Below are 24,386 nucleotides of genomic sequence, written 5' to 3' on the forward strand. Positions count from 1 at the left end.
AGGTTAGGAGAGATGATTGAAGTCTTATGTCGGTACATTGTTTTCGCTAGTATTTCTTAGGGCAGACACAAAGAATGAAATGCCCTCCGAAGCAACTGCTACTCTCTTCTCAAGCCTTCTGCTCTGGAAAAATTGACAGACAAGAACCCAAACAGCCACTTTCCTCACTGGGAAGGCAGAAGTGAAAATATTTTCGAATATCACAACTCATTTCTTCAGAATCTCATAGGCATCTATGATAAGAGACAAATTAAGTGCAAGGGTATAGAAATGAATGTTGGTTTTGGGAGGAAATGTTTGTTGGTTTCTTTTCTTCCCCCCCCTCCCCCAGATAATCAGGTGTTTCAGGAGTAGCATATTTGCTTTCCTAGAGTCTCTAGGATTTAGTGCCTGTGAATTCGTCATTACTTTTTTCTTGCCTATGTGGAAGAGCATGGAGGCTTAGATTTGTGAGAATATGAGGGGACAAATATGTTATAAAGTAGATGGTGGTTATTTCTGTGCATTAACTAAAACTTTGTCCCATGAATTTGATAGAGGAGGGAATATTTCACACACAAGGTGGGGAGGAGGGCTCTGTAGTCAAGTGCAAACACAGCTTCCTTGCTCAGTTTTGAGGAATGTTAACCTATTCCTTTCTCTCCTGTATAACATCTCTGTGGAGTCTAGCTTAGGCAAACACAGTATGTGAGCTTTCAGTGGATTTATTTGTATTATGTTTTTTCTTAACTATTTAAAATCTAGGGATCATTTGGAAATGATTAAACCCGGGGCAGAGTTAGAAAAGATAAGGTTTATACATACACCACTAAAAAAGGGGGAGTTACTATGTTAATATTCATTTTCTAAAAACTATAAGGCTCTCATTGTTTCATTAATTCTAAAGGGTTAAAAAGGGCTGAAATTTGTCCATAGCGGTAGATGTTTAGAAAATATTATTCATGTCAGAAATCTATACAGAAATAGTAGAATGCAATAATATCATAGGCCATATTTTCTATGAAAGGCATTTCTTCCTCATTTTTAATATATGTAGAAGTTAGAGGAGAGGAAAAAGCGATTACTCTAAGACAAATATTCATCTTTAAGGGACATTTATGGAAAACCTGAAATTAATCTCATAGGCTATTGTGTTTTCCTGTCAGCCTGTTTGCTGGGAGCTTCTAACCTGTGGTCAGATTTAATTTCTATTCAAATGATCAAGATTGACTGTTTATCCAGATAACTGTTATTTTTAAATAGTGAGAATAGCGGAGAAAAGGGAGGGTGGTGGAAAAACGTGCAAATAAATTCTTGGAGTCACAACTCCTGAGGCTTACTTTAAACAAGCTAATTTGCTAGCCCACAAATAGCTAGCATAAGAGTTCCTCCAATGCCTGACTTCTATCAAGAAATGAATCCACATCCTGGAGTATTATGGGAACTGTTACCGTGATCTCAAAGACTGTGGTTATAAATTTGAAGTTAATAAACATACATCTTCTCTTACTAACTTAAGCCATATCTGTCATCTCCATGTCTGATTTTTTTGACCCTGGTGCTTTTACTTCTATTTCTGCCAAACTTCGGTCTACTCTATAGGGAAGGTGAATAAAACTGGTAGTTAGGACAAACATGAAGACTGTGAAAAAACTAAACATACTCTTTGGACTGAAATCCTAGTCCGAGAACAGTAGTGATCAAAGTGCAAACTGTTGGAAAATATGGATATATGTACATCTGTACATGTATATAGTGTATAATATGTATGTATATGTTATTGCTCATATGCAGAAATCTATCCATTTGAAGACAGCCCAGGTGGGTCAATTTCTCTATTGGAAAACCATTCAGGGTCATTCAAAACCATTAGGGCTGATGGATAGAGTTACAGTCTACTCATTTAGGAATTATTTGCTGTTTTCTGAAGGTCACAAAACCAAATAAACAAAGCCTGAAACATAATGGGGTCATCTTTTGGGTTATTCTGCTTATCTGGAGTCAGAAGTATCTTTATATTTGAATTATTAACACTTGGTTTGCAAACTGCATTGGCACCTCTTGGTTTTGAGTGACCCCTCCCCACCAAGTCTTTTGAGAGTTTGAGGTGGGCTTCTCTGGTCATTCAGATAAAGGGCCTTATCCACACGTGGACAGGTTTCCCCATAGGGACCATTACACATATACATATAAGTAATACTTCCATCAGGCTTGTAACAATTGATTTAAAATCACTCCACAGTATTAATAAATAGCTCTATATTTTCAAGGTGCAGAAGAATTCCACAGCCTTAATTATTTCAGTGTCTTGCTGGTCTGCCTTAAGTGTATCTTCTGGGTTTTGGTTATCTTATTATTTTTTAAATTTTCTGCAGTTGTTCATTTTGTATGCACACGATGTCGTTTTGTAAAGGTAGGTTGTAAATATTTTATTTGTAAGTTAAATTCACTCACGTGTAATGTTGTAAAGTGATGACCTGCTGTCTTGTTCTTACTACAGTAAATGTTATGGATGAAACTTCAAAATGTACATCTCACAAGTTATGCATTCCTATAAATATACTATACTAAAGATCTTATTTCTGGTAGTCTCTTCTTTTTCCTAATTAAAAACTTTATAAAAAGAGTAATTTTTTTCTCTCTTTCCTCCTACGAAAGCTTTTGACAAGGTGAAAATATCGCATCATTATTCCAACACTTTTTGTTCAGTATTTTGGAAAAGAAAGCAACAACTCTGTAGCCTGGAGAAGTGTTCTAAGGCATTTCTCGATTCAAAAATGCTGAACAAGGCCTCAGGTGTACATCGTTAACTTCATTCTGGTGTTTCATGTGGCAACTTCGTTAGCAAACGGACAGGCTATTTGGGACGGATCTCACTAGTTTAATGCATCATAGTGTGGACTTGAAGAATCTGGATTAGCCTATGCAGACCTGAGCAGGCTTTGAGAGAGTCTGCGTATGCCACCTAAGTGTAAAAAAGATGGATTCATATTACACTGTCATTTGGCGAGAATGTTAGAGATTGAAGTGTTTTGATTAGCTTATTTTGTCAGTAAGAACAAAATGTTTTAACATTTGACTTCTATTTCATCAAGATTTTACTGCATTTATTTGAAATGACAAGTAACGGTCAAAGCATGGGCTCCTCACACTGGCTGGTCAGCACAATCTCTTCATAGAAAATACAGACATACATAAAAAATATAAAAGAAAATCAGAATCAATTTGATGAGTAACAATCATCAGCCCTATGCTTTTCGGTATTCTTTTCCTTAAAGTATTGCCTTTTTCACATGATGGGAATTTTCCCCCCGATCTAGTTGTAAAGACCAAATATGCTTGGATTTTCAGATGGGCTAGCAAGGTTACCCTCCTGGATAACCTTGATACAGATGAATTCATCTTCTTCTACTCTCGTCCCTTTGTCCTCGTCTGCTGTACGCTTACTACGTGCAAAGGACTTGAGCTACGCAAAGCGGAATAAATGTCCTTTCAGGTCGTGTTGTCAGGCAGCAGTCTAGCCGACTGTCCCCTCGTACCTTTCCCTAAGGAAAGAAGAGTCTGTGAGACTGTGCCTTCTCGGGACTTTGCTTCATCTTTATGTTTACACCTCATGTCTCTGTCCAGTCTCCAAAAGATGGATTGCCAGCCAAGGACGGGTTAAGATTTCTCACGTGAGGAACAACCTAAGACAGGCGGAACCCTGTGGGGACCCCCCAATGAGCTACTACGGAAAATATGGGAAGGAGCATTGCCTCCCCTTCTCCCTGCTTAAAGGAAGCCACTGCTGACACTGGCTTTCCCTCTCACCGGATTGGGAGAGAAGTTAGGAGAGCGATAATATCAGCTCTCCCTGTTTAGCTCAACAACAAAGTTTTACGTGAGAGACTTATCCCCAGGAGGGTCCACACCTTAAATAAGTCATCCTAGGACTTTCTGCCCTGGCTGTTGGCAGGCGGGGATAATTGGATTACACCACCTTTGTGATAGGATGGATGCGTTTCACAGACCATAGATAATTTTCACGCCCTTGTATAATTAATAAAAGCCACCAGTCGGCCTGATTTTGCGCTCCAGTCTTTCATGACGGTGAGACCCTTGGGCCTCTGAGACTCAACTGCATTAAGTCTCTGTTTCTTTCTTTCTTGAAACTTAACCCAAAGCCGCCCCTTCTCCTTCTCCCACTGCCCGTGTTGCGCTGGATGCGACCAGGTCGCTTAGAGCCCACGGAGGAGGTAAGGAACCTGCCAAGCGCTTTATAGACCCGTGTGCAAACTACTGTGACATCGGCATGTGTCGGATGCCATGAAGTTAATAGAACTGAGAAGAGTACTGACACGCTATTTGCAGGGACGGGGGAGGGGGAAGGGGCGTGGCTAACGACAGGCACAGAACGGCACGCTGAGCTACAAAAAGCGGGCAGGATTTACACACTCTCTTGAAAGGCTTGACTTCATGATCTTGGAGTCGATCTAACTATTCGGGACTTTAAACTCCATCGATGCCAACCAGAGACAGCCAGCAGTAGCATAACCCTTGGTGCACGTGTCGGTACAGCCCCTGCATCCTCGCTAGAGCCGCGCGCAGCCGCCCCGCCCCGCCCCGCCCAGCCCCGCCCCGCCACGCCCAGCGGCCGGAAAAGGGGGCGGAAGGGGCGGGGCTTCTCAGGTGACGTCATCCGGGCGCCAAAGGCCGGCGCTCCCGCCCACGTGGGCGTTGGGAGCGAACGTGGAGCGAACGTGGAGCGCCCGGCGATGGCGGCGGCCGATGCAGTGCTGGGGGCGTTGGTAACGGATCTGTACGACGTGCAGGCTTTCAAGTTTGGGAACTTCGTGCTGAAGAGCGGGCTCTCCTCCCCGGTGTACATCGATCTGCGGGGTGTCGTGTCTCGACCACGTCTTCTGAGCCAGGTGTCAGCCCGGGAAACGGGAGAACTGGGCTGGGGGCAGAAATGGGGACCCGGGGCGGGAGGGGCGGGGGCCAGGAGTTGGGCTGTAGGGGAGAGCAGAAGACTCAGCTTGCGGGGGGACGCTCCCGCCGGCCCGCGGAGTCGCTTTGAGGAGCCCGTCAGCCGGGAACTGTCGGCTTCTTGGGGACCCGGCGAGCGGCCCGGCCTCGGACCCACCCGCGTGCTTTGCGGGAGAAGCGGAGCCCAGTCTGGGGCCCCGGCTCGTGGAAGTGGGTGCAGTTCTGTGGTCGTTACCGTCTGGAAAGTGAGACGTGGGGAAGAACGGAAGAGATGGGTGGGGAGGACTCGGCCGCTGCTCAGACACTTGGGAGGACTGTTGCTCGGAAGGGAGGATTCCGTTTTGCAGCAAGAACTAAGGCCTGAGGGTGGGCATTTCATGCGGGGGCGGGTGTTTTCTTTTTTGTCGACGTAGGGAGACCCTCTCTACAAATCAGACGTTTCTAGCACAGTGTTTCTTACATTTTGAGTGTATGTGAATCCCGTGGGAATTTTGTGAAAAGGCGTAATATGCTCGAGTTGGCAGCCAACGCTGCAGACCTCACTGAGTAGAAGGGTCTAAATGTGCTTTTGTCATTTTTTCCCCCTCTTTTGTGTGAGTGTGTGTGTGTGTGTGTGTGTGTGTGTATCCCTTAATTTATTGTCTGTACACATGATCTTACTACTACTTTTGTCTTTCCACCCTCATATTCGCCTTAGGATTGGTTGATCCACGACTTTTACTAAGTGTTTGTCTTTGTCAGTGAGAATTTTCCTTTGCTGTATTTTCTTATTTTCAGTTTTGGCCTTTTGTACTTAAAGAAGTCCTTCTAACTTTTCTTGTGATGCTGGGTTAGTGGTGATGGACTCTTTTAGCTTTTGCTTTTAGGGGCAATTTTGTCTCTCCAATTCTGAACGATAACCTCGATAGTTACGGTGTTCTTGGCTGTAGTTTTCCCTTTCCCTTTGATTACTCCGTGTTTATTCTCTTCTGACCTGCAAAGTTTCTGTTGAAAAATCAGCTGATAGTCTCTGTGAGCTCCCTTGTGTGTAACGAGCCACTGTTTTATTGCTACTTTTAAGATTCTCTCTTTGCCTTCACCTGCAGGCATTTTAATTACGATGTGCCTTGGTGTGGGCCTCTTTGGGTTCATCTCGTTTGGGACTCTGTGCTGCTTGGACTTTCTGTGTCTATTTGCTTCACCAGGTTAGGGAATTTTTCAGTCATTATTTCTTCAAATAGGTTTTTTGTCGCTGTCTCTTTTCTCCTGGGACCCCTACGATGCTAATGTTGGTAGCCCGATGTTGTCCTAGAGGTAGGTCTCTTAAACTATTTCCATTTTTTAAATTCTTTTTTCTTTCTGCTGTTTCGATTGGGTGTTTTCTGCTACCTTGACTTCCAGATATTCTGCTTTGATCTTCTGCTCCATTTAATCTGTGGTTGATTCCCTCTAGTGTATTCATTTCAGTTATCGTAGTCTTCATATATGATTGGTTCTTTTTTATATTCTATATCTCTTTGTTGAAGTTTTGAGTTAATCTATTCTCCTCCTGAGTTCATTGAGTATCTTTATTACCAACGCTTTGAACTTTTTACCTGGTAGATTGCTTGTCCCTTCCTTTAGTTCTTTTTACAGAGTTTTGTTTTGTTATTTCATTTGGAGCATGTTTCTTTGTCTCCTCCTTTTGGCTGTGTTTTTTGTATATGTATTCGGTTGATCTGCTATGTCTCCAGGTCTGGAAAGAGTGGCCTTACGTAGAAGGTGTCCTGTGGGGCCAGCTGCACAGGTCCCTCCACTCACCTGAAGCCAGGTGCTCCAGGGCTGTTCCCTGTGTGGGTTGTGTGTGCCCTTCTGTTGTCGTTGAGCCTTGATTGTTGCTGGCATGTCAGTGGGTGGAATTGACCCTCAGGCTGACTGACTACAGGGGACAAGCTGTTGTGTGGGGGCTGATCCCGGGAAGCAGGAGTCACTTTAGCAAGGCTCTTGTGCCAGGCACGGCTGCCCATCTATATGTTAGTTGTAAAGCTGCTTGGCTGGAGCTCTGGAGTGGTCTGAAGCCTCTGGGGAGTGGCTCCAGTTTGGTCAGCGTTAAGCAGCAGCTTGTGCTAGGCTTGGAGGCACTTGGGAGAGCCTAAGGTGTGAGCCAAGACCAGCTGCCACTTGTGCCAGACTTGGGGCCACTTGGCAGGAGCTACAATGGAAGCTTAGGCCGGCTACCATTTTTGTGAGGTTTGTAGACCTTTGGAAGAGTCTGTAGTGTGAGCTGAGGCTCCTTGCAGCTTGTGTGGGGGTTGCAGACCTTTGGGAGAGTCTACAGCCTATATACCTAGTCAGGCTGTTCTGGAAGAGGCTCCAACTGGGTGAGCAGATTGAGTGGGGAACGGTCTCAGGGAGAGGCCAGGGCAGGGTGATCAGTGTTAGCCGGGTTAATGGAGAGCAACAGATTTTGCACCTGCCCATGCCAGGCTTGCTAAATGGGAGGAGAGCTCAACAAAGGAAAAATGGTGCCTACTTCCAGCCTCAGAGTTCTTCCGATCCCTCCCCCTCCAGCACTCGCCCTAAAGTTAGTCAGTTTAATGTCTCCCAATATGACACAGGCCCTTCTCAGGCTGCTGCCTCTGTACTGGGACTTGGAGCAAGTGTGTTTGTACTTGAGCCCTTTAAGAGCAGTGTCTCAGTCTCCTGTAGTCCTTAGTCTCTGCGATGTAATCGCCACTGGTTTTCAAAGCCAGATGTTATGGGAACTCCTCTTCCCAGGATGGGCACCCTGGGCTGGGGAGCCAGGTGTGGGGCTGACCCCTCACTCCTCAGGGGGGACCTCCATAGCCTAGCTGTCCCTCCTGTTTATAATCGCCTCACTGTGCGTGTGGCACCCGTGCGGTCTGTGGCTCTGCCCCTCCCTCCTACCAGTTAGTCTCAATGTGGCTGCTTCTTTATCTCCTTTGTTTTAGGATTTCTGTTCAGCTGGTCTTCAGGTGGTTCTTGGTGATGGTGGTTCTATAATTCCATTGTAATTTTGATGTGTTCATGGGAAGAGGGGAGTTCAGGTTTTACCTACCCTGCTGTCTTGATTCCACCCGTCGCCATTGCATTTTGATTGAGATTGCATTGAATCTGTAGATTGCTTAGGTAGTATGGACATTTTAACAACATTAATTCTTCCAATCCATGAGCACAGAATATCTTTCCATTTATTTGTATCTTCAGTTTCTTTCATCATTATCTTACAGTGTTCAGCGTACGGGTCTTTGACCTCCTTGGTTAAATCTGTTGCTAGGTATTTTATTTTTTCATGCAGTTGTAAATGGGATTGTTTTCTTAATTTCTCTTATGAAGCTTCTTAACTGAAGACTTCTTTCAGGCAGAAAATATAACTCATGGGTGATAGAAAGGTTTAGATACTGAAAGCATAATGGATTACTGAGGAAAGCTGGGAAGCCTGGTGGCCATCTTTAATCTATGGGATCAACATCATAGCCTTTCCTCACATCCCGTGTTACCCTCAGAGCAGACCCTGAGTCTAGACAAGTAGGTTTTTATATTTGTAAACTGGGATTTATGCTGTGGGTAGTTGAACAAAAAGGCATTTGTTCTTTTTTATGATCAGGTTTGAGACTATTTCCTACTGGGTTGTATTACTGTCTTTAATGTTATGTTACATTATTTATACACCATTTAAAATAGAAATAATCATAGTTTATGTGTTCATTTTCTTTACAGGTTGCAGAAATTTTATTCCAAACTGCCCAAAATGCAGGGATCAAATTTGACACTGTGTGTGGAGTACCTTATACAGCTTTACCATTAGCTACAATTATCTGTTCAACCAACCAAATTCCAATGCTTATTAGAAGAAAAGAAACAAAGGATTATGGTAAAAATAACAAGTCATATAAGAATTAAGTTGATATGTAACCCGATACTGCTAGAACTTTTTCTAGGCACTGATGTTTTACCAGAGTCACCTTGAATATTTTTCACAAGACCTTTCAGTTGTTATGGTTCGTGGAATTTGTTAACTGTTGCTATAAATCACCTTCCTTTTCTTTAGAGTCTAGGGGTGAAATGGTTTGTATTTACTACGCAATGAAAACAGTGCTTTTTTTGCACCATATCTGAGACCCAACATTTTTACCAGTCCTTCCCTCATCAGCAGAATGTTCTAAGAGCACATACTTTCCCAGTGTATTTATAAATAGCATGAAGAGAAATGCATGAATAAAATTACTCTTGTAAAACAGTATAAATGCCACATGAAATTTTTAATGAAAATATTTTTTTCATGGGCCCATGAAAAGAGTCTATCAGGTAGGTGTTTTAAACATGTGGGGTTGCTTTAAAACCAACTCAATCTAAAAATATTGGAACTGACTTCATATTTGGTATTGAGGAAGTTATGGGTGTTTTTGTTTTGTTTTATGTTGATGTGGCAGTATTTGCTTTTTTTTTGAAAAGAGTCCTTACCTTTTGTATGTGCATTCTAGAAATTCTTATGATAAAATCATATGATTTCTGGGATTTGCTTCTAAAAATTATGGGGGGGCAGGGTTGAGATATAGTTGAAACAAGAATTGTTCACCCAGTTGTTAAGTGGTGAGGTGCTGTATTTAGAGGTTTTATACTGTTGAGAAGCTTTTTTTGTTTGAAATTGTCCATTATAAAACTAGTAAAAGCATTTTTGCAGCTTGAAGGCATAGTGTTTGTTTGTATTAATTCCTGCCCATAAAGAAATTATTATTTCTATTTCCTTATTATATCTTCAAAAATATTTCTTAGAATAAGATCATTCATTTTTAAATATACCTAGAAATACAGTCATGTGTTCTAGTCTAAGCTGATTCAGTTAAACTTGCCAGTTCTTCAAGGGGTGGGCGGGAGGGGGTAGGAGTTAAGAGAAAAGGAATGGGAAAGGGCAAAGATGGTACCTGTGGTAAAACAAAAAACGTGGGCAAAGTGCCCGGTACTACGTGTATTTCTGTTTCAAAATAAGACAGATTTGGTAGTGGAAAATATAAAAATAAGTCTCTAAAAAAATTAGTCTATAAAGTCTATAGCTTTAGTTATTTACATTTGGTGGATTTTCTGAAAATAGTCTATAGCGGGGGTTAGAGTAAAAAAGTGTATTTAGTCACATTGCATTATATAAGTACATAAAGTTGTAATGATTGCTGAGTATTTTCCCTCCTGAATTTATATCTGCAAAGGCCAACTTTTTGGCTGATCTTGTATAATAAACTGGTTTGTTAATGGGAAAAGGAATGATTTCATTGAGGATATTGGGTTATTCTGTATTTCATCACTTTCCTTGATCTAGGAGATCTTGCTTTAAGACCTGTATTTGGAATTTTGATCATAAGCATGTTAAGTGGTACTTACACTACAAAATAATTTGCTAGTTTTACTGTAAATATTCCCTATATGTAACTTTGACAGTTTGGGGGTACTGAGACACTGAACAAAATGGTAATCGTGGCATTTTGAAGATTCATCAGAAATAAATCCCAAGTAGATTGTCAGAAAATAAGATTTAGATCATCTACCCCTTCATAACTACATGCCAGATTTATATTGCAAGATCCTTCGTGAGTTGGCTAAAATACATAATTTTAAATTGGACTCGATATAATTGCTTCTTTTTCAGGTACTAAGCGTCTTGTAGAAGGAGCTGTTAATCCAGGAGAAATCTGTTTGATCATTGAAGATGTCATTACTAGTGGATCTAGTGTTTTGGAGACAGTGGAGGTTCTTCAGAAGGAGGGCTTGAAGGTCACCGACGCTGTGGTGCTGCTGGACAGAGAGCAGGGAGGCACGGACAAGTTGCAGGCACATGGCATTCGTCTCCACTCAGTGTGTACATTGTCCAAAATGCTGGAGATTCTTGAGCAACAGAAAAAAATCGATGCTGAGATGGTCGAGAGAGTGAAGAGATTTATTCAGGAGAATGTTTTTGTGGCAGCTGATCATAATGGTTCTCTCCCTTCTGTAAAGAAAGCACCCAAAGAACTCAGCTTTGGTGCACGTGCAGAGCTGCCCAGGATCCACCCAGTTGCATCGAAGCTTCTCAGGCTTATGCAAAAAAAAGAGACCAATCTGTGTGTGTCTGCTGATATTTCAGAGTCCAGAGAGCTGTTGCAACTCGCCGATGCTTTAGGGCCCAGCATCTGCATGCTCAAGACTCATGTCGATATTTTGAATGATTTTACTCTGGATGTGATGGAGGAGTTAACAACTCTGGCAAAACGCCATGAGTTCTTAATATTTGAAGACCGGAAATTTGCAGACATAGGAAACACAGTAAAAAAGCAGTATGAAGGTAGGTATTATTCAGGAATCTGCAAGAATCAGAAATCCAGCTTAAACTGGCTCAAGGAAAAAAAGGAACTGTACTGGCTCACATCACTGAAAGTCCAGCTGTAGAACAGGCTGTCACGTATAGTTGGATCCAGGAGCTCAAGTGATGTCTTTTGGACTTGCTTTCTCTTCATCTCAGCTCTGCTTTCTTCTTTCTTGACTTCCTTCTCAGGTAGGCATACTTCTCATGCCAACCCCAAACCAGTCACTGGGTATAGAATACCTTAGGTATAAAATAGCTAAAGGGAGAGCTAGTACCTTTATTAGCTCGCCGGGGTAATATGCCCCACCACTGGTGATAGCAGGATTTTAACTATTTAAACGTCTTAAACCGAGATTGGGTCAGGGGTAGTTCCTCTAAAGAAAATGGTGCTGATGCCAGAAAAAGGGGGCATAGGTTCTAGGCAGGCAAACATGGCTTGGCCCTGCAGAGCACAGTGAGTTCTGATATTTGAAAAATGAAAATTGCAGATATAGGAAAGTATAAAGTTGTTAGGATTTATTAGCAGAAGATTGGTTGATAGGTATCCTTTTTAAAGAAATTTTTATGTTAAATAGGCACTCAAAGTAGAGCATATCATATATTGGTTGAAAAGAATACTTAATTCTCTACCCATTCTATGCAAATTTCTGTTGTAGTGTATATATCTATTGCTTGTTTTCGCTTAACCTTACATGTTTTGTTGTTAACACAGGCATCTTTTGAGATAATTTTTTTTAAGTAATACATGCCTATTCTTAAGCTATTTCTTTAGTGTAGATTTGTCTGACTTCTTCATGTGCTTGAGATGGCCCACCCACATCACATTGCTTAGTTTAGTTTATTAATCTACTGTAAGAGTTCTATATAAACTTTCTACAGGCTTGCATGTAGTTTTTTTAAAAAATCAATTAGAGTTATTGCTGTCAGTCTTTTTATTTTTATTTTTTATAAATTTTATTGGGGAATATTGGGGGACAGTGTTTCTCCAGGGCCCATCAACTCCAAGTCATTGTCCTTCAGTCTAGTTGTGGAGGGCGCAGCTCAGCTCCAAGTCCTGTCGCCGTTTTCAATCTTTAGTTGCAGGGGGCTCAGCCCACCATCCCATGAGGGAATTGAACCAGCAACCTTCTTGTTCAGAGCTCGCGCTCTAACCAACTGAGCCATCTGGCCGCCCTGCTGTCAGCTTTTAAAATGAATACAATTGCCTACTGAAATTAGAAGAGCTAAAGAGAGCTAAGGAACAAGTAGATTTGAGACAATGTAAAGCGGCTGAGAGATCCCTGCAGAATGAAAATTTGTCACCTTTAGAGGAATTTCAGAATGTTGATATCTTTGACCTCCGTAAACACCTATCTTCACGGGAGTCCATTTCTAATTGCGTACGTTTTATTGGCAAGCTTCAGCCTGCAAGGAAAAACAGTCTTAGTGTTGCTGGAAAACTAAGTGCAGAACTTGCAAGAGTTTTTCTTTTTCATTGTGATCTCTCAACTAGCTGGTAGGTGGACATACATTTTCCACAGTTGGAACCATAGGTCTGCTATGCTTCCTGCTAATCACTAAAATTCTTGAAGTGTTTCACTATTTTACTAACATGTTACTAGAAGATTATTTCATATTGTAGTTGGTTGGGCAGTGACAGGTTTTTGTTTGAAATTTGACACATACCTTTTTTCCCCCTTCTTCTTAGGTGGTGTCTTTAAAATAGCTTCCTGGGCAGATGTAGTCAATGCTCACGCAGTGCCCGGCTCAGGAGTGGTAAAAGGGCTGCAAGCAGTAGGCCTGCCTCTGCGCCGGGCCTGCCTGCTCATTGCGGAAATGAGCTCTGCGGGCTCCTTGGCCACCGGGAACTACACGAAAGCAGCGGTAAGCGACGGACTGGGGCGAGAAGGCTGGGCTGTTACACTGCGTGTTCCAGGGGAAGAAAGTATCTTAATTTGGGGTCTGTGAAACCTCTGCTAAAAAAATAAATAAATAGCAGCTGTTGTTAGTGTGACAGTATATTAATCCTAGTTGGCTAGGTTGCCTGACAGTTAATAGCATTTTCTGTCTTGTAGTGTCCACTTAAAGGACTTGAATTATACTCCCAAGAGAGAAACATTGAAACACAGATATTTGGTCAAATAAACATCCGCCTGTATGCTTACCTGACCTTTAAGATAGGTTTTTTTTCATCTCAGCCGGAGTTGAAATTGAAGAGCTTCTTCTCAGAATCTCCCAAGTCCCACAGAGATGCCTTCTGATGACAGCAGCCCACATGAAGTAGCCTTTTTTTTTTTCAGTCTTTGATACTGATTGGTTTGTGTGGCAGAGCTCTTAAGTGGAGTCCAGCCACACTGTTCCCTCCAGTAACTCCCCCATTATTAAAAGTTCTTGTAACACCATATGCCTTAATACCCAGCCCCCACCCCTGCATTCCAGAATAAAAGGAGAGGGGATAATTATCTAGTTAAAAAGTTCCTCTTCACATTTTCCTCTGGGTAAGTTTCATGATCGGATAATCACCTAGAAAGTTGGCTGGATCACCTTTATAGATACTTTAAAGACTATTACTTTTAAAAGTAATAGAACTTTTGACTTTAATATTTTAATTTTTACATGGGAATTTATGTTTTCATGTTATTTCAAAGGCTGTCTGTGGAACTGTGAAGAATTCCCATGGCCCTAGGGCCAGGTTTTAACCCGACCCCTGAATAGACCATACATGTCTGTGACTTCCCAGCTCTCAGAGCAGCTCTCAGGGTTTATGAGTCAGTCAGTGCTGGTATTCGGCATTCTGGGAGTCGGAGTCTGGCTCCAGGAGAAGACATTGCTTATCGGTAGGTGGTAGTGCTGGCAGTAAGAAAAAAAAGCAGTGTGAGCTTCGGGAAGAGCCAAATTAGATAGACAGACCTTCCAGAGAGACTTCCGTGAGCATGAGGTAATGGTTTAGAAGTTGTAGAGACCAGTTAGCAAACGTTAAAGGAGGAGGAAAGTGGTAGAGGTGAGCTTTCTTTAGCTCTTGACCACAGAGCTGTGTTTCATGTGGTGGCCGTCCATAACATGAGTATCCTGTGTAGCTAGGCAGTGAATCTTTAATGTGATTTCATACCATTAAAAAGGTATTCTAGAGTATGCGCATCATATCCTTTTGGAACATAGGTAGGTCCCCAGGTATTACTACAAATAAATAATTATGCAGCATCTAGATTTTAGACATGTGTGGTATAGGATTTTTAATGTTGTTAGGTATGGTTAATTGGGAGAAGGGGAGAGACGGGGTTAATGGAGCAAGTATGTAGATTCATATCTAAGATTTTCTGCTTTAGATACAGTGAGTTCAATATGAAATGAAAGACATCTATAAAATAGCAAAGTTTCTTAGTAGAGCCAATTTGTTACTTGTAGAACTGTTTTCTGTGTCGTTAACTGCTTTCTTGTCATCTGTCCTGTTACATCCCATTTAGGTTAGAATGGCTGAGGAGCATTCTGAATTTGTGATTGGCTTTATTTCTGGCTCCCGAGTAAGCATGAAACCAGAATTTCTTCACTTAACTCCAGGAGTTCAGTTAGAAGCAGGAGGTAAATCTGTTCCTTGGTTATGGTTCTTCCAAAATACTCTTTACCAAGTCAGCAAGGCAAAGTGAAATTTTGTGTGTTATTTTAAAGTTGCTAAAGAGAAAGCTTGTTTGTCTAGAGCAGTAATGAATGAGCCCTTTTGGCCTGGTGAGACTGACCTAGACATGCAAAATAGCTTGTGGTCTAATTGGAGGGGGGAAATGTAGAAAGCTACTTTTCATTGAAATATACCCCGAAACTGGTATTTTAGATTAATGTTTACCAACTGATGTTCTGGATATGCTGCCAAGAAAGGTGTTCACAAACCTTTGTTTCTTTGTTAGAAGACTTTGCAGAGCCTTGATGTGCTAATGTCTGTTGTGACGCTCCCTGTGGAGACATGGTTCTGTCTTGTCTCTCGAGCTTATTTGAACATATAACACTTTCAGCAGTCTGAGAAATGCAGTTGTAGTGGCTAAAGATCAGTGCACATTTTCTCAGTGTTGGTTACTAGTCCATAAAGGAGTGATCTAGGTATAAAATATACATATTTAAATGTCCTATGGGGCTCATTAACACTGCTTTGATTTTGAATGGGGAAGAAATGATGACCTGGAAAATTTCTATTTTTCCTGAATTGGCTATTGTGCAACAAAGGTATGCAATCACGGGTATAGGAGTTTATCCCACTTTCCATCTCTTTCCTTCTTTATGGATTAGGCTTAAGGCATTAGAGATTGGAACTGTGAACAGTAGGGTTCTCAGAAATACTATTTAAAATGAAAACAACTATGCTGATCACCCCACAGTGGAATTTGTCAGGTTAACACTCTGATGTTGTTTTTACATTGAAAAGTTCAAAAGTTACCTTTAAAACTGTTAAAAGGAAAGTAGATTTTATACTAGCCATTCTTTTTTTTTTTTTAAATTGGGAAAGGGGAACAGTGTGTGTTTCCAGGACTTTTTGTTGGGGAGCAGTAGTGTGTTTTTCCCAGGACTCATCAGCTCCATCCAAGTCAAGTTGTTGTCCTTTCAGTCTTAGTTGTGGAGGGCGCAGCTCAGCTCCAGGTCCAGTTGTCGTTGCTAGTTTTAGGGGGCGCAGCCCACCATCCCTTGTGAGAGTCGAAATGGCAACCTTGTGGTTGAGAGCCCACGCTCCAACCAACTGAGCCATCCTGGAGGCAGCTCAGCTCAAGGTGCCGTGTTCAATCTTAGTTGCAGGGGGCGCAGCCCTCCATCCCTTACCAATCAAACTGGCAACCTTGTGGTTGAGAGCCCGGGCTCCAACCAACTAAGCCATCTGGCCACCTGGGAGCTGAGCGGCAGCTCATTGTTGTCAATCTAGTTGCGGAGGGTACAGCTCGCTGGCCCATGTGGGAATCGAACTGGCAGCCCTGTTGACCACAGCTCGAACTCTAACCAACTGAACTACCCGTCCGCCTTATACTAGTCATTCTTATATAACTCATACCCGTCTCTCCTTCACACCCTTCTTTCCTCAGGCCAGCTTCCCTCTCCATAGACAGTCACATAAATCGTGTGACATGTATCCTTACAGACCTTTGGCTTTATATATACTCACATATGCACACAGAGTTGGAGAATGTTTTGTATCTGTGCAGCTATGTTATGTTTGCACATCTAGAGGTGCCTTTTAACAACTACACTAGCGTTACCTAGGTAGGGTTGGGACCATGGTATGTTTAACCATTCTCCTGTTGATGTATTTAGACTGTTACAAACTGAACATCCTTGCATAGATTTTTGAACATGTAGAGAGTATTTCTGGAATACTCTTCTAGTCTAGAAACTCCTCAAGGATGAGAGCTCTTTCTGAAGATTGGTTGCCCTCCAGCACAGTGCCCCTGTGCCACATAAATATTCTAGAAGTACTTTTGCAAATGTTGGAGGGAATGGACACTATGCTTTTTAGGAGCTGATGAAAGTTGGTATTTCTGTAACTGGAAGGATTGCCCTGAGAACATAATGATTGCAGGTATGAGTTTGGTAAATCTCGGTTTTCTTTTTAAACTCTGAAATACTAGAACTAGTGGATACCCATTAACCTCGAAGGAGCTAATTATTTTATGTAAATAATATAACCACACTTAAGAAAAAGAAGGTACTACCTTTTTGGTATTTTGTTTTTAAGTACTTTAAACAGAAATCATTAACTTTCTGTAATCAGAAAGAAAGCTAATAGGCTGATGAGCATTCCAATAAATTAATGAATGGTAGGTGTTATCCCCGGGGTTATAGAATATTGGAGGTCTCCATTTCCCAGATTTCTTGTTTCAGGTTCTATACATTACAGAGTAGACCTCAGCAGGATGACTTGCCTTCCTAAGGCTTTGTAATAGTTGCCTCAGCTTTCAACATTTTTTTTTTTAAACTCCACATTTGTACTAAACATTTTATGAGTCAGATAGATTTGGATTTCTGGTCCTTCTATTTAGTAACCATGTATCTTTGGACAATTCACTTCTTTCAGTCTCATTTTCTTCATCTGTGAAATGAGGATAATGGTGGTGACCTCACAGGGTTGTTGAGAGGCTTAAGTGATACGAGGTTTAAAGCACTTACACACTGTCTTGACAGAGTAAGCACTCTGTGCTTGTCGACTATTAATGTCCCTTGTGAGCCCCCACAATTCTTTCACTAGATAGTACAGTTAGGATATAGGCTTTGGGGGATATTGAAAGCATCTTGGATTTGAATGATAAGCCATTTAACAGAAGGCTTCTGGAACAACAGAATTTGAAAGGAAGGAAAAAGAGGGTTTCTGCTTCAAGATAACGATGTAGGAGTCCTGCACTTACCTCCTCCCCTGGACACACCAAGCTACATAAGAAACAGTTTCCTCTGAAAACAAAAACTAAGGCTAGTTGAGCAAGGAGTACACCTCGGGGAAGAACAAGAAACGCACATCCAAGGGAGTGGGAGAGGCTGGAGCGCAATCTTACCATACACCACACCCCTGGAGTGGTAACCCACAATCGGGAGGGACCTCCAGCCCAGAGCTTCTCTGTGAGGAGTGAAGGGTTTGTACTGCACATCGAGTGCCCCAGCTGTACCCGCACCTGAGAGATGAGCCCCCAAAACTTCTAGCTTTGAACACTAATGGGGCTTGTGTCCACGAGACCCACAGACGAGAGTCACCTGAGGGCTCTGAGCAGACTCATCTGCCCTAGGCCCAGCTCAGAGGCAGCCGATGGTACCCAGATACTAAGTAAAAAGGCTCGCTTGCTAACATTAAAGTGTTGGCCCACAGGGAAGGCCTCTAACTTAACATACACCTAAGAGTTGCCTGGAAACCTCCTGGGATGGAGACTAGTAGGTGCCATCTTCGCCCTCCAGAGCACAGTATCTCCTGGAAGGGAGTTTTTACATCATCTGCTGCCCAGGGGACATCCCTTGATCATGTGGCTCTGGAGGCTAGGGAACTTGTGTTCCTGGATCCCAATGGGCTGTAACAATTGGGGGGCAGTTCTTAGTAGGCGACCACTTCCAGGGCACCGCGGACAGCATGCTCGAACACCCCGTCTTTCTGTGAAAGAGGCCTATTTGCTTGTCCTGGAGCTTTGGCCTGAGGCCGGGCTTCGGATTTCACACACATCTAGTGGCCTACGGAAGTGCTTTCAGGGAACAAGCTGGTGGAACACAACCTGCACTCTCCCACTGCCTCACTTCAAATCACCGGTGTTGCCCAGAAAGGAACTTCTACCCTTGTCTGGTGCCTCGATGTTTGCAGCTGCCACTGAGGGACACTTCTGCCTGGCCTAGCTCTGGGTCCCACAGGACTGTAACCAACAGAGAAAATGTTCTTAAACAGGTTCCACCCTCCAGGGCACAGCAAGAAACAACAGACCTAGGAGCTCAGCCTTTCTGTCAAAGAAGCCTGTTAGCTTTTCCTCATAGCTACAACCTGAGGGACAGGCTTCTCATTAAACTCACGTCTAAGGGCTGACTGTAATCCTTTCCAGAGACCTCAAAGGGCGGGCGCTATCTTCGTGCTCTCCCTCTGCTGTGTTCCAGAGCTCAAGTATCTCTCGGAGGGAAGCTTTTATAGATGTCTAGTGCCCCAGTTTTGGAGCTCCCGCCCAGGGCACACCCCTTCATCTCCTGGATCTAGTAGCGGGGGAGGGGGATTTGCATTCCTGAGTGCCACAGGCTGTAATGATTGGGGAGACAGTTCTCAGGCTATCACCCCCAGAGTACTGCACAGACAGCATACAGAAGCATAATCCCAGTGTTTCTGTGAAAGAGGTCTATTTACTTGTCCTGGAGCTTCAGCCTGAAGGACAGGCTGCAGGTTTGACACACAGGTGGGGCCTACAGAGCTGGTCTCAGGGAATGTAAACTAATGGACGCCATCTTTGTGCTCTCCCTCGCTACAGCTTGCTGGTATATTGGGAAACCCTGATTTTTGTGACTGCTTCCCAGGAGACAGCTCCATATAACCTGGCTCTGGCGGCAAATTGTCATTGTTTGCAGATGACATGTTATTACATATAGAAAATCCCAAAGACTTCACCAAAAAGCTTTTTCTAATAAATAAGATGCAGTAGATTGTCAGGATACAAAATCAATATTAGGTTGATGCAAAAGTAATTGCAGTTTTTGCAATTTTTAATCTTTTAAACTGCAGTGACTTTTGCACCAGCCTAATAGACTAACAACAAACTATCAGAAAGAGAAAATAAGAAAACAGTTGTATTTACAGTTGCATCAAAAATAATAAAATACGTAGGAATAAATTTAACCAAGGAGGTTCTGAAGTCCTGTACACTGAAAACTGTAAGACACCAATGAATGAAATTGAAGAAGACACCAATATATGGAAAGATATTCTGTGCTCATGAATTTGAAGAATTAATGTTATTAAAGTGTCCATACTCCCCAAGGCAATCTACAGAGTTGGTCCAATCCCTATCAAAATTCAAATGACATTTTTCATAGAAATAGAACAAACCTAAAATTTACATGGAACCACAAATGACCTCAAATAGCCAAAGCAATCTTGAGAAAGAAGAACAAAGCTGGAGGCATCATATTTCCTGATTTCAAACTATATTACAAAGCTAGTAATCAAAACAGTATGGTATTGGCATGAAAACAGACATATAGATGAATGGAGTAGAGTCCAGAAGTAAACCCATACATACATGGTCAATTAATTTACGACAAAGGAGCCTAGAATATATGAAATTGTTGTAATTATACAAGGGGATGAATGTTAACTAGACTTAAGGTGGTGATCAGTTCACAATATACAAAAACTGAACCATGTTGTATACCTGAAACTGTTATATGTCAGTTATACCCCAGTAAAAATCCATGAAAAGAATGAAAAAGCCAAAATTAAGGATTCGGCTTTGTGCGTGGTCTGAGCACTCGGGCTGTGGCAGAAAGGTCCAGTATGTGGTCATGTGCCATTTAGATGCCCTTTTCCAACAGTGTGTCACAGTGATTCTGAGATGTACACTAAAATTGTCCCCAATTGTAAGGCCAATTTTTGTTATTTTCTTTTCAGTATTGAACCTTTCTTGGCAATATAGGTGATCTACTTTTTTGTTGTTTGATACTGTTACACTATAAATGCTCTAATCTAGACGTTGGTTGGCTTCTTTCTCTATTGTGGAGGTCTCTAGCCTATGTCAGGGCATCTCTTCGTATACTCACTGTGTAGGAGGGGCATGGAAAGCAAGACATATTTCTATTTAAAGCCGGTTAGATACTTTTCCAGGAAATTCATGGGACAGGTTTATTGATGTTTTATATTGTGTTAAACAGTAACTTTTGTGTTTTTGCAGGGGACAATCTCGGCCAACAGTACAATAGCCCACAAGAAGTTATTGGCGAACGAGGTTCTGATATCATCATTGTAGGCCGGGGCATAATAACATCCGCTAATCGTCTGCAAGCAGCTGAGATGTACAGAAAAGCTGCTTGGGAGGCTTATTTGAGTCGACTTGGCGTTTGAGTGTCTCGGGTACATTTTGTGAAGGCCTTGAAGATCCATGGCCTCCTGAAAAGCACTGGCTGGAGATAATAAGCAGCCTTCAATACTGCTTGGATTCCACTAGGGGTCGTGTGTTGGAATGACTTCTGGAATTATCGGTGTTTAGGAAATATTGGACAGCTTGTAATCACTGCATTAGCACTATAGTAAGTTCCTTTTAAGCATTCATTTAGGAAGACTGATGTTGGTTAGACGATCACAGTTCTGTGTTAAGGTCTTCCACATTTGAGGATCCCCCATCCCCATCTCTAGGCCAGACTTTTTGATTTTTAATTGCCATGACATGAAAATTTTAGGACATCAAGAGGATAAAACCAGTACATTTCTTGTGTCCTTTATTCTGTCTAATGTGATGCCCAATAATATTAAAACATTAGCTGTGCTCTTCCTCCTCCTCTTAAAAGTGAGTCCAGGCACCCAAATGGTGCTGGTTCCCAGAATGGGAAGGGGGAAGGTGTCTAGCTGAGCCCCGGAAGCCAATATCTGGCTTTCATTTCCACAAACGGAGAGGCCTCTGATTCATTTCTTCCCCTGGGCAGCAGTTGTGCACCTGTACTGAAATCCTGTCACAGGTTCCTACTGCCTCACTGGATTACAAATAGACCAACTGCTCTTTCATTTATTTAAAAAGACAGTGGCATCAAGAGGCCTAAGGTTCCAAATTGGAGGTTTGCTCAAGTATCTTTCATTGTCCCAGCTGTTGCTGACAGGGACGGAAAAGTCAGCCTTCACCAGAAATTAAGAGAAAGGAGCCCAGGAACGGAGCTGATGGTGTTACCTTCATTTCTGGATTCCAGCACATTTCCGTGGTGGGACTGAGGACTTAGACCTTTCCTCAAAAGTCCCGCCTTCACACGTAGAATAACCAATTAGGTAGCCCTCTCCTCACGCTTCGTCCCAAGTGTTTCTCCCAGAAATTCCTCCAGATTTCTGGATGATCCCTGTTCTCCAATACTTATATAGATTTTCCCCCATTTTTATATTTCTTTGGCCTATTCAGGAAGCATCTCGGAGGGAGGCATGTGAAGGGTGTGGGTTCAGATGACCATTTTGAAACGGCCCCACTACACACTCAAGGCTGTTTGCGTAGGGCCAGGGTGGCCGTTGCATTTGAAGGCTCAGTTCTGATTCTCCCACCGCACTCACCATCTGCCTTTCCCTCGTCTGGGTCATTCCTATAGGCACTGGCAGGTATCAAAGGACACTTGCATTTCCTCATGACGACTGCCGTCCCTGAGTGCCCTGCTCCTCTAGTGATGCAGATGGAGCCTGGGGTTTCAACTGGGTTTTCACTGTATTCCCTTTTGGTGTCTGCACTTACGAGCTTCTGCTCTGAAGTCCCAGTGCTACATCTCTAGAGACATTCCTCTCGGGAAAGGCAAGTTATCAAGGAGTAAGAAGATCAGAAGGAAAAGGAAGGTGTGGCTCTCAGAGCTATTCTGAAGGAGCTGGATGTTAAGAAGAGGAAGAATACCGAATGAAACCTGCAGGAATCTCTAGATGACTTCAAAGCCTTGGTGACCTGGAGGCGGAGAAACCTTTGGAGTGATTTACTGGGGTCTGCACTGGCCATTTACTGGCCATGCTCAGTGGGCCTTGCACTTGAGCATGCGTCAGAATCACCTGGAGTCTTAAGTCAGATGCTGAGCCCAGCGCCAGCATGTCTGACTGGATAGGTCTAGGATGGGGCTTGAAAATGTGCATCCTGACAAGTTCTCATGCTGCTTCTCTAGAGAACACAGAACCACTGCACCGGGCCGTCACAGGTGTCTTCTGCATTGAGCCGCCGAGAGGTCTGCCTGCCTCTTGCTGAGTCCTCCCGCTCCTCAGGTGTGGGCTGCCGGTGCCGCCTGTTCTGTGTGTGACGCTCACCTAGGGCCCCTTCTAAGTAACTTGAAGGGAGGAGGCCAGAGGAGCGTCAAAGAATCCCCTGACCCCGGCACACACTTAAAATGCAGACCTCTGGGCCCCACTATCAGAATGTTTTAGCAGACTTGCTGTTGGCTTGGAAATCTGCATTTCTTAAAGAGGCCTCAGGTGGTTTTGATGTGTCTTGAGAATAAGCCCAGTGCTGGCGACCTCTCATCTAAGCAAGAGCCCAGTCTGGAGTCATAAAACTGGAGCACAAATTGATTCAGAGCGAGAGCTTGGGCTGTCGTGGGGCCTGTGAGGGTGCTGTTGAGCATAGGAGTATTTTGGAGGCATTAGATAGTTTAGCCCTTCCTCAGTCACGGAGAATTTACAGAGCCTGAGCTGTAAGTCTAACACCTGGTCCTAGTGAGGAAGAGGGGAGCAGCTCCCACACAGTGCCCAGAACATCTGTAAGATTACGGGAGCGGAGGACTTATCCCCTGGCTTCTTCCAATAGTCTAAGTATGTGGTACCACATAAGCCCATTGATTTGTATGGTGGGGGAACCTAAGCAACTTGGTCCAACTCCCCTTTAGAGCTTCAGAAGCAGAGACCCAGGATGTAAAGGCATCTGTTCACGGCCAGCCTGCACACCTGACAGGCCTGGTGTCTCGGTCCCAACTCGGCCCACTGGCCCCTGGCTCCGGAAGAACAGTTTTCTCACAGCCTATCCTGCTTAGTGCAGCACTGGCCCACAGGTGAAGTCTGTGGGACTCCTACCAGCCATGGGTTTGTTGCTGCATAACGGTTCGCCCCACTTGTCAAGACCATGGGTCAGCAAAAGAAAGTGCCTCAGGAAATCCAGCAACCAGAGGAAAGCAAAACCACCTGTAACAGGTGTGAGCTCTCAAGAGAGCAGGGATTTTGTTTGTGTTCAGTGCAGTGTTCTCTGCACCTGGAACACGGCCCAGCAAATGTTCCTGAATGGGTGCCAGCACAATTTTTTGTTTGGGAAACTAAAAATTTTAGCTTGGAATTCGAAAACTTGATGGAAAAATTTAAAGATGGTATGATAATCTCGCAAACTACATTTGTGGGCTGGAAGATTCAAGTGGAAGGAATCAAAATTCCAAACAAAGGGACAAAGATGGAAACACGAGGGAGTAGATGAGAGGTTTAGAGGAGAGATCCGTGCACAGAAGAAGACATAAGGGGAGGAGAGGGAATCACAGAAATGATTGAGGAAAATTCCCACAGTTTGAAAACATACTTGAGTCTGCAGCTTTAACAAGCCTGCTGAGTTCTAGGCAGGAGTTTTGGACAGAGGCATACACTTAGGCACAGCCTGTAAAAATGATGAACTCCAAGGGTAAATGTCACTCAGCCCTGCTCGCTGTGCCATTTGTCATGCGGGGTGGCCGGCAGGGCGGCCTGCGGGGTCTCTGCTCCCACTCCCCACATAAGAACGCAGGACATGGTGAGGCCAAAAAGGAACACCGACGGAGCCATAAGTAGGGGAGTCATACCACTATGGTCTCACTGGAGGCTGGGTTTACACGACGTGCGACCTGCTGTCCGCTTTGCTGCCAACCGACCAACTCTCTACTCCTTACTCTCCTTCAGTGTCCTCCTTCACTCTCCTCGTCTCCCCTCTGTAGCCGCAGCAGTTATATCAGTGACCAATGGCTTAATGGCTACATGATGGCCAACCAGCCACAG

General features: G+C 43.3%; 1 protein-coding gene across 4 annotated transcripts; it reads left to right on the top strand.

The window, feature by feature from the left end:
- The first annotated feature begins 4,636 nt into the window (after positions 1 to 4,636).
- UMPS (uridine monophosphate synthetase) lies at positions 4,637 to 22,847 on the top strand. 4 transcript variants are annotated; one of them, XR_013992083.1, is made up of 7 exons: positions 4,666 to 4,889; positions 8,647 to 8,800; positions 10,568 to 11,239; positions 12,948 to 13,123; positions 14,704 to 14,818; positions 20,608 to 20,962; positions 21,998 to 22,847. XR_013992083.1 is itself a non-coding variant. In XM_081030291.1 (6 exons), exons 1-6 carry the CDS (start codon positions 4,734 to 4,736, stop codon positions 20,775 to 20,777), a joined length of 1,443 nt encoding a protein of 480 aa, XP_080886417.1. In that variant the 5' UTR covers positions 4,637 to 4,733; the 3' UTR covers positions 20,778 to 21,204. The 4 variants fall into 4 exon arrangements, 3 of the variants coding, with proteins under 3 accessions (XP_080886417.1, XP_080886418.1, XP_080886419.1); XM_081030291.1 differs by lacking the exon at positions 21,998 to 22,847 and having other exon boundaries at positions 4,637 to 4,889; positions 20,608 to 21,204; XM_081030292.1 differs by lacking the exons at positions 8,647 to 8,800; positions 21,998 to 22,847 and having other exon boundaries at positions 4,796 to 4,889; positions 20,608 to 21,204.
- The last annotated feature ends 1,539 nt before the right edge of the window (positions 22,848 to 24,386 follow it).

This window comes from Rhinolophus hipposideros (assembly GCF_964194185.1).
Source record: "Rhinolophus hipposideros genome assembly, chromosome: 2".
Classification (NCBI taxonomy): domain Eukaryota; kingdom Metazoa; phylum Chordata; class Mammalia; order Chiroptera; family Rhinolophidae; genus Rhinolophus; species Rhinolophus hipposideros.